Consider the following 14815-nt stretch of genomic DNA (forward strand, 5'->3'; position numbering starts at 1 on the left):
GTACATTTTTACTTGTATATTTTGATGATTTTCCATTCGGATAAATTTTGTTTTTTAAAGTATTTTAATTTTAGGATAACAGTCTACGCTGATATCATACAAATAACACAAATTATATAAGATGTATATAACTCCTTAGAAAAAAAATATTTTTAAAATAAATGCATAATCAGTGAACTCTACTAAAGTCCAATGTTTTTTTTTGTATACATCATAATAGCATACTTTTCATAGTGAAAATAATGTAAAACTATAGTAGTATATTTATATAAAGAAAGCTAACATAACTAGTACACATTTTTGTACTCCTAAGATATCCTGACATGTGTATGATAAGTTTTTAGTATAGGTACTATACGAGGTACTATATTAAGTATTAAGATACAGGAATATAACTGTATAAATAATGAAAAAAATTATATTTAAATCAAAAATAAAATACATTTAACCAATAATAACCTACTATTTTATAAATTATATACATAATATTTTTTTACTACAATAAAAATAAGGTAAATACTTCAAAAATGTTATAAATACATTTATTTATGATATTTTTACATTCTATATATTTTTCTTAGTAGATATTTTATAAACTGTTACTTTTATAAGGATGCTACACTTACATGAGTTGTATTCATCTTACAAATACATAATATAGAAATTGTGTTTTCTGAAAAATTCATTGAACTCTTTTATGCTTAATATTACAATAAATTTCCCCGATATAAAATTTAAAAATAAGATTATTATCAAGTTAACAGGGTTTATTTTTTATAATTGAATTTCAAAGATGCTTATGAAAATTATAACATTTAAAAATATTTATAACTTGCTTTAAAATTAAAATATAAGAATAGAGATGAGATTCACTAGATAATATTCTTACTTTCAAAAGTTTATAATAAATAAATAAATTATAATATTAAGCATAAAGAAGTTAAATGGAGATATCGCATGCGAGTATAGCATCCTCTTAAGAGCAAAAATTTATAAAATATATTCTGAGGTATAAACAAAATGTGAAAAAATGATAAATTAATAAACTTAACATTTCTGAAAAAAATTCGCTGACTACTAATTATATTTTAAGATAATCAAATAGTTAGAATTCATAATTACACTCTATATACTTACTTTAAATTGTGAAATTAAATAATATCAGATTATACATAATAATATATAGTAAAATTTAAATGCTTTATAATAAATTCATTATATTTGTGTTATTAAAACATTTTTTTTTATTATTATGTATCACTAGTAAAATAATAGATTGAATAAGAAAATTTGTTATAAAACACTTTAAGCAAAAAAAAAAAATATATAATATTAGTGAAAAAAGTAAATAAAACGATATTAATCATCTGTAGACTCATTCTGTACATCATTTGGTTGATCTTCATGAGGTAAATGGTTGTGAGGATCGCTATTAGGAATAAATAGCCACTCATCATTTTCACCTTTAAACATTTCTCCTGTGGCATCACATCCATTGTACTTCATAATACATTCTAAATATCTGATATTAATTATAATTATAATTTAAATATTGTCATGACAAAATACTAAGTTATTAAAAAAATATATATATAAATTTACCTAGCTTCATCTTTTACATTGACTAAAGAAAATTTGAATCCTTGTTCATCTGAGTAAATATTAAAATCTTTTGACTTTTCACTAAAATCTTCATCGTCAGATAAAACATCTTCAGTTAAGTCGATAGAATTAGGGTCATCATCCCAAAATTCAACATAATGCAACGGTTCACAAATAGTTTCTAACGTTTCATGGGTTGTACTTTTTTTCAAAGCACTTTTTCTCCTAGCTTTTATTTTCTCACGTGCATATGACAATGTTATACGTTTATCAGCACCGGGAAAGCTAATTGTATAAAAGTAAACACTATCAATATAAATATATTATTAAAATAATTAATTTATCAAAATTGATCGTACTTGACTAATTCTTCATCATAGAATTTTTTTGGTTTACCGTTTTCTTCCACACTTCTAACCATAATTCTTTCAAGAAACATAGCTGCTTGAAACTCATCATCGCCCAATGGTGGATGATTATGTTCTCCAGTAAACTCTAACATTGTAGTATCATTCTCAACTGATATTGTGCCTTTAACTAAACATTTTATTTTTGTATTCATTTGACACCATGCAAGTCTATGAAAACATAATGTTAATAATATTAACAATTAAAATTGTAAAAAATTAAACTACATATACTTTTATCTTACTTTCTTCCTTTCCTCATTGAATACAAAAATCCTATTTCATCTCGATAAAGTGTATATCCATCCCAAATTCCTGAAACAACTTTTACACTAACTAGTTTAACTTCCCCAGATGCTTTAGGAGGTTGCCTCGTTCTAGCCATACTTCGCCATGCCATTCGATAAGGAATTTTATCTGCTACATCAAGAAACCTATAACACATTATTCCTAATTAAAACTAATGATTAATGAATAATGATATTATATCATCATATTTAAGAACTTTTATATTAAATTAAAGGAAAAATTTAATGTTTAAAATTTAAAATGAAAAAGTAGATTATGGTTAAGTTTTTAAATGCAAAGTATATTAATTTGAGAAAGTTTTAAAGAAATTATTATTATATGTAATTTGAAGAAAAATCAATATTGAGATTGCTTTATTAGAAAATTCATCGGTGATATAGTATTTTTAATTAATCTACATTAATGTAGATAAAACTCTGATTGCTGAATAACAAGTAAAGCAAAATTATAAGTTAATTAGATTAATATCAAATATCAATAAAATATAAGCCATAAGGTTAGGTTTGTCGTCTTTTTAAAAATACCATTATACTAGATTGGAAAACAGCTCTAATAGATTTTAGAGGCTCTATCTCTTAATCAAAAATTACATTTATAAAGAAATATTTTTTCCAACTAAAAAAATAAATATATATAATATCAATGAATCCAATTCGTCCAATAATGGACAAAATTATTCATATTCATCATGATCAAAACTAAATAAAATAAATAAATTAAAATCTAAAATATTTGACTAACTTCCAATCAAAATCAAGATATCAACATTTATCATTTGCTTTCAAATTTAATAATAATTACTTATGTAAATCTAAACATACTTAACATAGAAAATTGATTAAAAAAAAAACTTTTTTTTTTTTTATTAGTACACCCGCGGCAACTTAGGTCATTGGGGATAGGTACTTTTTTTTTTTTTGAATCGGTTTTTTACTGAGAGGTTGTGGGAATGGTAGGGGGAAACACGTGTGTGTATTATGGCAGAATTTCTAATGAGGCACCCGTAGGTTTCTGCCATGCCCCGGGGTGGGGGATGGCGGCATTTATTCTCCGCACACAGTGACCGCAAATCGAACCAGTGACCAGCTGCGCCGCAACCGACGCCTTAGACCGCATGGCCACCTCGTCCCCCAAAAACTTTTTTTGTTTGCCAAGGAAAGTAAAGATTGCATTTTTAATATTAAGGACATGAACATTGAAATATATCATAAATTAAACCTTTCGACTTCTTCATTGTAAATATCTTTAAGACCCAAATGAAGTTCATTTCGTGCTCGTTCACATAAGGTATTAATGAACGATCGTTCTAATGGATTTCTCTTAAGATCTCCTGGTGGATGATTATGCTCTTTAGTTCTATAAATGACAAATCCATCTCCAGAAGCACGCATATATCCTCTCGAATGACATGCTTCATCAGTTGCTGTTTTTCTATTTTTGGTACATCTTACTATTCTATAAAATTTTATCAATTATAACATTTAATATACATTATTATCTTTATATTTATTAGCCCATCTTGACTCGCATATAATATAATCTGAACACTGCTGATCGTGTGTATGTAGAAATATTCATTACCAGGTATATTTTATCATAAAAGTAATAATTTAGGGATTAATAAATTTATAATTGTATTAGTTTATTAAAATAAAATAAGCCAACAAAAAATAAAAAATGCAATGTTTTTAATATAATAAAAATGATTATAACGATCTATGAGCTATATGCAATGTTGTAAATTGTTATTGTTATAAACAAAAAAACAATAAAAACCCTTTTTGAACAATTTACAATTTGTTGAAAGATAATAAAAATATAATCATACTTAAAGAAAATATTTATATTGATGTATGTGAATAATATTTTAACGCTGTTACTTGAGCGTTCACTGAGATTCGCTCATACATACAACACGACTAATTATTCTCAGAATAGAATATTTTTCCCTATCGGAATAGTGAAGTTGCCTTTCGTCGATAAATCTATTTTAAATTAGTTTTTATAAGGTACTATAAATCTGGGGAAAATACAACTACGAGCTAGCCAGTAGTTCTCTTCTTAAAAACTATGTGAGGGAAATTCTCACATGCGAGCAATGACGGGTTACATAGCCATAAGTAAAAATAATGTTTTTAATTACTTTCCACTGTTCGTTAATGCATCATTATGGTAATAATAACCTAGTTCATCTAAATATAAAGATGTACCACGTCGAGTACCTGGTATCACTTGAACGGATAATAGTAATGGTGGTTCTTTATCTAATACCGTACTAGGTTGATTTTTTAATCTTCTTGTCCGTTGCATTCGTCTGGTAGCATTTGCATAATTAACCACAGTATTAGCAAGAGGAAAGCTAAACATTTAATTTTATTATTATTATTTACTTTAGTAGTAGTAATATTATTTTAAATTACTTCTTTATTTCTTCTGAATAAATAGTTTTTAAAGGAGTATTTTCTTCTTGAGCCCTTTGTTTAATAGCATGCAAAAATGCTCTAGCTTGTTTTTCAGCATCACAATTAGATGATGGTAAATGATTGTGTCCTCTAGATCTAATAATATTCAATGTTTTTATGTTTAAATGGGCTCGACCTGGGCATTTCTTTTTACCCCAAACAACACATCTTAAGTACCTATTAATAAACATGTATACTTGTTTGAAAAATATAAATAACATAATTTTAATTTATTAGAAAAATAACTTACTTCTTGTCATTTTTTTCATTTTGAATTTGATAACTATAACCCATATTATCAAAATATATTGTTGAATCAATTCGCATTTGCAAAAATCCTAATTTGCGTTCAACTTTTTTTTTTTTTTCTAGGCCAGATGATTTACAAAATTCAGGTGTGTCTAGATTAGAAGTTTCTGGAATATCAGTACCTACATCTAAATTATTATTTTCTTGTTTACATATTATGTCATTATTAGCATCATTATTTTCAGATACATCTTCGTGAACTTCAGAATCTTCAATTGTAGAACTTGTAGAAGTTTGATTATTATTTAATGTATTTTCTGAGGAATTATCAATAGTTACTGGACTAGAACGATTAATAGGTAATGATACATTTTTTTTCTCTTCTTTTTCTTTTAATTCAATTGTTTTAGATTTTTGATTAGGGACAAATTCAAAAAGTTGAGGTTCTTGCCACTTATTACAATAAATACAACCTACAATAAAGGAATATTTTAATCAAGTAAAAATACTTTATTTAAAATAATAATACTTACAAAACATATTCACAGTTTTATCTGTTTCTTTTTTAATATTTTTAGAAACATTCTCTTTGTCATCTTTTTCATTGAAAGCTTCACTTTCAACCTCATCAGTATATTCATTACTTTCCATATCAATGTCATCAACTTCTATAACTTCTATATGATTCTCAGCATTAAATATTATATCAGATTTACACTCTTGACCATCACTAGTAGTACTTTCTTCAAGTGGAATATTTTTAAAATCATTTATTGCATCAATGAGTTCATTGTCTTCTATAGGAAATAATGGACCCTGCATTTTTTGTGGTTGACGAAATCTCTGCATCCTTCTTGCAGTGCTCGAAAAGGTAACTTTACCTCTAAGTTTTGGTGTTCTATTACAAATTTTATAATTTATAATATAATAAAATAAATCAATTTAAAATAAAAATAAAAATAAACTAACTTTTTTATTTCTTCATCAAAAATTGCTCTATTAGGTGTGTTCTCGTTGATTGCTCTTTCTCTAATTTTCATTAAAAAATTTCTCTTCAATAAATCTTCATCATAGTTTCTTGGTTTATGTGTGTGTGGTTCTCCTGAATGACGAATCATATTATCGTGATTTCTAATAACTGCTCTAGCTGGACATGGTTTCTTTTTAATACTTTTTTGTGTACATTTTAAATACCTATATTCAAATATTCAAAATAAAACAAAATTTAATTTATTAAAAGACTATAATTAAATTATCATTACTTTTTATTATTTGCAATTTTATGGTTATGGTAAGCAAATCCATTTCCATCATAAAATATTGTGCAATTTGGTCGTAAACCTGGAGCAGTGCGAACTGGTGACCAAGTGGATTGAATTTGTTCTGATTTAATTTTTGATTTAAGCCTTGTCTGAGGGCCAGATTTAGGTACTTCTCCATACTCAGGATCATCTGACACGGATATTACACATTTTGATTCATAATTGTCACTATTAGATGGTTCAGTGAATTTTAATACATTCTCATTATCACAATAATTATGGTCTAGACAATGAAATAAAAATCATATTTAAAACCTATTTTTATCAACTTTAATACTAATAATTGATCTAAATAGGTAAATTTTTGAAAGAAATAAATTAAATTTTAAGGATGTAAATAAATGTCAAGGATAAGCTGTATTTTTCTAATATACTACCTAAAAATGTTTAGCAGTTTAGTATACTAATTACTTAGTAATTGCATTATATTCAATTTCTAATAATTTCTAATGTATTAATATTATATTTGAGGTCTTTTGAAGAGAGGAATTTAAGTTAATTTATGTTTAAAACTATACTTAATTTTTTTAAATGATGTAATACTTAGGTATTTTTTGAAACCAAGAATTCTTAATTATAAAAAAGTACATATTATGAGATAATTGTAACTAGTTTTTAAATGTATAAATTGTTAACAAAACAAAAAAAAAATTTTAGTAGCATTTTCCCTTGCATATTCAATATAGGTGAAATTCATAATACAATTGGAAATGTTCTTATACTCTGTACATTTCTTTATGCAGCTAATTGTTATCTATGTATAAATATATGTCTTTTTTTTTATTTGTGTAATGTTTAGATAATGACTGTCAATAACAAACAAACTGTTAAGAAAAATTTTAAATTCTCTTATATACAACTACAATAAGAATATCTGAGTATTCGTAAATGGTTTTTACATACATATTTGTTCACTATTAACTGTTTATTTATTGATTATTAATTAAAATTATTGTTTAAATATTTTATCAATAAATAAAAACTATTTAAAATATGTTTTAGCTATCTCTTAACTCTTCAATAACTATTTATAGTACCATTAGTACCTAAATTAAGATTTAAATAGTAACAATTATTTCCTTTTTTTAACTCAATAATTTTAAATTAATTAATATTGTGTAAATATTGCAGACAAGAGAGCATAATAAACTAAGATATAAACATACTTATTCGGTACATGTTTCATAAATTAAGATATCACATGTGTTCAAAAATTAACATATTAATAAATATAATATGGATGTTATACTTGAAATCACTTCCCTAACTAACACATACAAATTTAAATCAATAATTGAGGGACTCAAATTAATAGTCAATGGATTTGAAAACTTCATTACCCAATAAAGATAATGTTTTAAATTAAAAATTATATAAAAAAAAAGATAAATTTTATAAGAGACTTATAGAAATTATCTGTTATTTTTAAAGGCAGTTTGTTATTGCCCAATAATACACAACCACCATATAACAGTTAACATAGTATATTAGAGGAATTCGAAAAATTATCACTTATAAACATTCCTAAGACACTCGTAAAATGTGAGACCTGGTCACCCCTGAATCTCGGTTTGGCCTAGACCCTTCTATATAGAACAACAATTTTCAACAGATATCAAAAGTGAGCATTTGTGTAGATATAAATATAATAATAAGTAATAAAATCGTAGTTTCGTACTGTAAAAAGTATGAAATATCAAATAATATATAATTAAATGACATTTTATACAAATATACAATGTTGAAAATACCTACAATTTTCATTGTGTATAATATAAATTATAATGATAATAGACAATAATAATAATAATAATAATATGATGATGATGTATATAATCATACACTTGAATGTAAGGGAACAGCTCACTTTTACCGCCGTGTACCGATTTCACGAACAAAACGTTCAGTACCCAATAGCAAAAGAACGGTACAACGCTTACCTGCCATTTTTGGTCACTGCCCACTGTGAACTACGAAACACGAACAACTAACGTAGTAACGTGATCAACATCAACCATAAGACGGTTCAACTTTTCAACGACGAACGGTATATAAATTTACAATAATATTCAGATCGTACCACAGCCGATAATTCGAATATTAACCCATATTACATTACTACGATAAGACAAAAACTAGCTGTTGTTTTTTAATAACAATATTTATAAACAGTTAACTTCACGGCTACAACGTCAAAACGTCATGTGTCCAGTCGGTTCACGACACGAACGCGAAATACGATTTTTAACACAAATAGTCAAACACAATAGATTTTAATAAACGTTTTAATATGTTGTAAATTGTAATCATCAAAAATCGGTCGTACACTCGTAATGCGTAATAAAAATCCCAAGGTATGGATATATTCAATGACGTCACGTCATTACTGTGATATCATAGATAATAGTATGGTCCATGCATGATAATATAACAAACCGTTTGTTCTTTAGTTGTATTATCATGAGTCCATGAAGACTAGAGATAAGGAGGAAAAACTCTGCTGCCTGCTGGTCGCCTGCACAAAAATTGGTTCAATGAAATATGTTAGTATGTTACATCGCACACTAATTTCCTCACCAGACTGCATGGCGGTCAAATCCGAGACTGACTCGGTCGCTCGGAGTACAAATAGAGTATAGAATATAGACATTAGACAATACTAGTTGAATAGTACAAGTGTGCAATGTTGTTACTTGTTATATTTTGTGGTATAGGTAATTAACCCTTATTAGATATTATGCCGATAGGGACACACTCGACTTTATTACTTTTACAAAATTACAATTAAAAAACTAAAAATTGTATTCAAATTATAATTACACCATCGTATTCAGCGCAAATTTATTTTTAAGATTAATTTACAAAAATAGTAATAACGTTCTATAATTACGTTATAAATTGTATTTTTAAATTAATTATTTTAAGACAAGAAATGTATTATACCATAACAAAATAGATCTATTTTGTCATGGTATTATACTTTATACTGGCGCATTTTTAGTGATAGATTCTTATTTACGATACATATTGATTACACCAAATTCAGGAAATATTGAAAAAAGTTACACTTAAAGTTTTCGATATTTTGACTTGTTATTTTCTTTATTTTTTGAAGTAAAATAAAATTAAGTTTTACATACAATGAGTCGAAATTGTTATCCCCTTGGTGGCCTGGTTGTTCAACTGGAAATTTTAAAGAAAAAATATAATCAGTTAAATACTTAAATGGTATAGTAGATGTGAGTTGACATGAAGGCATTGATTAAGCAGTCAAAATCTTGATTAATTTTTTTTATTATTATTAAGTATTATTTAATTATTTGTTTTGAAACGATTAGGGACATTGGTTCAGGGGTGGATCTTGGATATTTTGATAGGGGGGGGGGCACATATAAATTGTATGATTCTTTAATCATAATCATGGCTATAAATACTAGTAATAACTAATAAGTACAAATATTTTTATAGATTCTCAATTCTCATACTTTATTGCCTCATGCCCTCGTAGGTGGAATTTAAGTCTATAACTCATTTTATCAGTTTAAATGTAAATAATGATTATACTAGTAGGTGGTATGAATCTTATTTACTGTATTTTTCATTTATATGATACTCGTAGTAACTTAAAAAAAATGTCGATAGAAAATTGACAGGGGGTACGTGCCCCTCCTCTGAATCCACCATTTCATAGGTTATATTTGTAAATATTCACAATGTAATAATTCCCCGTCACAACACCATTTTCTTTTTAACCTGTGTCCTGTGATGAGGTTTCTCTGGACTCTAGTAATAGTAAAGAACAATAGTGTTAGATCATCTTATTAAAATCCACGATTAAATATATATATATTATATAATATTATATATAAATAATATATATTTAATTTAAACGATTCGTGGTATAACCTAAAATGTAACCCGGATAACAATAAGTGATAACCGAATAACAGTCAACTCGACTTTTCGAATCTCGATAGTCAATATTATAGTCGAGACTGGAGATTTGACTGACGACAGGGTTAGGTCTATAATCTGTGTATAAACCTTGTTAGGATAACAGGTCTTATCGAGTATTCGATTAACAAAAACGATCAACAGGGTCTACAGCACGGCTATGAGACAGATATGAGACAGGCTATTAGGTTACATTGCGATTTGCGCCATTTGCGGTCTGCCCAGTGCCGCCCCATAGTAATAGTGTGGTATTCTCAGAGACTTTAAACAATCTTTTTGTTTTAAAATCATCGGCAATTGCCCATTGGGTATTCTACAATTTAGTGATTACTGTCGAATGATGTTCGTTTAGCATTTGTTGTGAAAATGTGAACTGTATTTAGTGTAATAGTTACTTTAGTTTACTGTGTACATTTTACATTAATTAATGGTGCCTACTTAATTTCTTCAGTTATTGAATAATTAATAAAGCATTAATCAAAGTTTTACAATTTTGTATGGATACAATGAGGTTATAGAACTCTTAAAACCAAAGTAGTATTTCTTATTCACATTGAAATTTAACTTATAATTTTATCGATTTAGCCTATTATTATTATTATTTGTTTATTATGGTTAACATTTTAATTTGTTAATCGTTTCATGTTTGAGACGTTTGAGTTATTAATTTTTCATAACATGCTTACATGACGTATCTTTTTTTATCATTGTTAAATGTTAAATATTATGCGTTGTTCATAGCAAGGTGTAGAATATGTTTAGCTATCATATTATATTCCAATATTCATATCTTGCTAAGTATTAATAAATTTCACCAATTATGGCAGTACAATAAATGCATACTATTTAATATTTATGTCCTGTAATGTAACTTAAATACTACATTTAAAATATTTTATTTATGTACAATATCATATGAAAATAGTATATAATATGTAGATGTTTTTAAGTATGTCATACAATGTATAGCATGATTGGTATTTAACATTACATGATTATAACAATTTTGCTATTTAAAATATATTACAAATGTCTTGTTTTCTTCTTTTTGCAGAATATGAAGTTTAAAACTTAACAGTGTTGCGATTTTTTTGAATTTTCACAAGTCATGAGAAATATTTTTAGGACTTCTTTGTAATTTTTATAAGCATTTTAAACAGAATGTCCACTGTTAAATTATGTTTGTGTGCATTACACACAGATATTGCACAAAATGGTAGTAATTTGGATGTTCAAGCTGCTAAACAGCACATTTTTCAGATAAATCAGTATTTCAAAAGTGACATCACTTCTATCGAATCTGGTGATTTATTAAAAATATTTACTACAATATGTATTATATAAAGAAAATATAATTATAATTTCTCAACTATACAGTTTTTAAAAGAGGGTTGATTATCATTTCTAATGATGACACCAATGACAATTTTTTAACAATTATTAATTATAAAAAACTTATTAAGCATTTAGCTTTATTAAAATTATTATTTAATAAAAATAAGAATTTTTGTCAAACACTCATTTTAAGAATGTTGCTAACAAAAATGAAAAAATTATACTTATATTTAATATATTTACTTATGTTATCATTTGGTTCTTGAAATGGATTAAAATAAAATTTATAATTTAAATTATGTATAAATTACTTACAGTAAAAATAATAAGATTTCTTAAAAAGTTATTTTGTTACAGTGACTTATTAGTTAAAATAGTTATTACTTAAATTGATTAACTCCTTAACACTGTACTTAATCTAAACTCTTAAGTACAAATAAACTTGCCTTCTAGATATATTCAACTATTTATTTTTTTATTTGAATTCAATTCTTAATAAACCCACCCATCTAATAAATGTAATTAAAAAAATCTTGCTTATGTAATGTATTTATCTATGTTTAGAGTTAGCTCTCAAAATATTATTTGCGGATGATCAAGGAATTATATGTTTTGCAAAATCTATAATCAGCTTAGATTCAACAAATACTAAAATAATTACAGTTGATATTCTATTTTTATTTCAACAGTTAATTGAGTCATTTCCTGTATGTATTGCTAATTACATCAAACCAATAATGGTAAATACAGATTTACTTAGTATAATTAACTGTAAACAGTTTGATGCACATATTATGTACCTTTATAAATGGACTTTTATGTTATGTTTTTTTTTTTTTTAAATAATTTAGTTAATGTTTGTAAATTTAAAAAATAATATTTAATAATATATATTTAATTTAGAATTTATGTAATCTATCCACCATAACTTTAAAAAAAAACGCAGATTTAAGTATAAGAACTTATCAAATATATGAAAAACTATTAGAGACAAAGCATTTTAGTGATCAAATTGAAATTAATAAAATAGTTGAACACTTAAATAATCAAGTTTCCTTAGGTGACAAAATAATATCCCCTACAGGTAATTTTTTCATCATTAATCAAAATAATAAATGCCTAATAAAATGTTAAATAATACTGGTATACTTATCATTTTTAGCTCGCCAGCATATATATAATCTATTTGGTGTAATTGCTCAACATCATCCTATGTACTTAAAAAATTATGAAGATAAACTCATGAACTTGTTTTGTTATGAACTCCAAAGTCAAGTTAATATTATTTTTATTATTATTATTTTATTTAGACATTTTATTATGTACAAATTTGCAGATTGATATACGGGAGACAAACTTAAAACAATTTTTATCTCCAGTGGCTATAGGATGTCTAAATGGGTTAACAGGATTTTTAAATAATTTTGCAAACCACATCAAAACTCGTGATTATTGTCTACGTATATATGAAATACTAAAAAAATTAATTGGAAATGTTGAAGAAAATAAAAGACATGTTATTAATCGAAGTATAATATTAATGATAATTGTATTAATTAGTATTGATAATAAATAAAATCATTAGTTGCTATAACTAATATATAAAAACAATAAACTGTTTTCAGCGGGTTTAAATTTGTTTCAAAAACATATTCAATTATTTTTAAAGTTATTATTTCAAAATTCAACTGAAGTTATGTGGTTTCAAAAAAAACTTTGGGATTGGAGTTTATTGCCAAATATAGAAGATAAAAGAATTGGATTATCTTCATTTGAAATTCTTTATAAAGGCGCTTCAATAGAATTTTCAAGACAAAATAGTATAATTGACTCAAATATCCGTAATATTCAACAAGAAATAATAAAAGTATGAATTAATGAATGATGTAATTTATTTAAATGCTATTTTAACAAATTTATAGTTATTTTTTTATTTTTTAGAATATGTTAATGTTTTTAAAATTAAAGTTATGCGATTTTAAATTAAATTATCAACAACATGCTGTGGTAGTAAGAAGTATTGGCTGGTTAGCTGAACCATGTAATAATCTTTTGGGGGAAGAGCATTTAATTGAAATATTTACTATTTTTTCACTACAAGCTGAAGAAAAATATTTAAAGTATATATTTTATTCAAACTATTTGTGATGATTTAATTACCCTAATTTATTTTTACTTAGTGGTCCGATGAGAAAAAAAACTTATGACCCAAATGCTGCTAATTATTTAAATTCATTATCACTGATTATAAGAAATATTAAATATCTTAACACTGATCAATTTTTATTTATTCAAAAATTAAGCATTTATTGTTTTAATGATTTTATATCTGCTCAGTCAAAATCTGAATGGCAAGACAATATTAGAAATGCTCTAATTACTTCTATATACTGTTTAGCATTATCACATGAAAATATTTTGGATAAGTATTTAAAACAATTATGTAAGTTTGTTGTTTTATATATTATATACATACCATCTATTTATTATTAATAAAAAATAATTTGTTTTAATAGTTTATTTGGGGTTAATAAAATCTTGTTCACATCGTGCAGCTATTGATGCTGAAATAATAGAAGAATATACTGGACATGTATTAATTAAAAGTACTAATTATGTTTCACTTTGGATATCTCTATTAAAAGCACATCAATTCAATTTATTTGATTTATATTTAAGTAAGAAATTTTTTATGTTATATACCTTATAAATAGAATTTTGATTGGAAAAAGCTATGGTATTTATCTTCCAAAAAAATCTAGCTCATACCTTTTTCTTTTAATTTTTATGAATAATAGAAATTAATAAGCAACTATTTTCTAAGATTCTAGCATTGATAAAAATGTTGGTGATGAACATTTCTTATCATAAATAAAATGTAGCAATTTAGTGAAAATAATGTTACCTATTAATAACCATTCAATTAATTTATAGAAAAATCCCATTAATCCGGACAATCTAGAGCCCCAATTAGTCCAGATTAATGATGTTTTACTGTATTAATAAATATTAAATTGTCTTGTAAATGATGTAATAGTACGTTTAGGTATAAAAGGTACTGGACCTTGTAAATTCTTGTGAATTCCTATTTTTTTCTCACTATATAGTTCTTACATTTTTTGATTACATAAGATTATTTAAAAGTGTTATTATCTCTAACTTAATTATACATTTT

General features: G+C 25.4%; 2 protein-coding genes across 6 annotated transcripts in view; one reads left to right on the forward strand and one right to left on the reverse strand.

Annotated features, from left to right (window-relative positions):
• Positions 1-392: 392 nt before the first annotated feature.
• Positions 393-8695, reverse strand: LOC114121152 (uncharacterized). 3 transcript variants are annotated; one of them, XM_027983356.2, is made up of 12 exons: positions 8292-8695; positions 6292-6481; positions 5999-6223; positions 5563-5927; positions 5031-5502; positions 4739-4957; positions 4462-4677; positions 3537-3773; positions 2255-2443; positions 1962-2180; positions 1603-1887; positions 393-1522 (listed from the first exon to the last, which is right to left on the reverse strand). In XM_027983356.2, exons 1-12 carry the CDS (start codon positions 8296-8298, stop codon positions 1360-1362), a joined length of 2787 nt encoding a protein of 928 aa, XP_027839157.2. In that variant the 5' UTR covers positions 8299-8695; the 3' UTR covers positions 393-1359. The 3 variants fall into 3 exon arrangements, with proteins under 3 accessions (XP_027839157.2, XP_027839156.2, XP_050060786.1); XM_027983355.2 differs by having other exon boundaries at positions 6292-6574; XM_050204829.1 differs by having other exon boundaries at positions 6292-6519; positions 8292-8693.
• A 1797-nt stretch (positions 8696-10492) lies between these two features.
• Positions 10493-14815, forward strand: part of LOC114121157 (DNA-dependent protein kinase catalytic subunit-like) — a 33795-nt gene continuing 29472 nt past the window's right edge. The window contains exons 1-10 of one of the 3 annotated variants that reach the window (XM_050203213.1): positions 10493-10839; positions 11360-11608; positions 12205-12380; positions 12544-12724; positions 12803-12915; positions 12977-13169; positions 13266-13507; positions 13582-13760; positions 13821-14083; positions 14157-14318. In XM_050203213.1, the coding sequence (XP_050059170.1) occupies positions 11467-11608; positions 12205-12380; positions 12544-12724; positions 12803-12915; positions 12977-13169; positions 13266-13507; positions 13582-13760; positions 13821-14083; positions 14157-14318 (1651 nt within the window). In that variant the 5' untranslated portion in view covers positions 10493-10839; positions 11360-11466. Of the gene's footprint in view, positions 10840-11359; positions 11609-12204; positions 12381-12543; positions 12725-12802; positions 12916-12976; positions 13190-13265; positions 13508-13581; positions 13761-13820; positions 14084-14156; positions 14319-14815 lie in introns of those variants that run through there. The other 2 variants (XM_050203214.1, XM_050203215.1) reach the window with 2 other exon arrangements.

Source organism: Aphis gossypii, chromosome 3 (assembly GCF_020184175.1).
Source record: "Aphis gossypii isolate Hap1 chromosome 3, ASM2018417v2, whole genome shotgun sequence".
Classification (NCBI taxonomy): domain Eukaryota; kingdom Metazoa; phylum Arthropoda; class Insecta; order Hemiptera; family Aphididae; genus Aphis; species Aphis gossypii.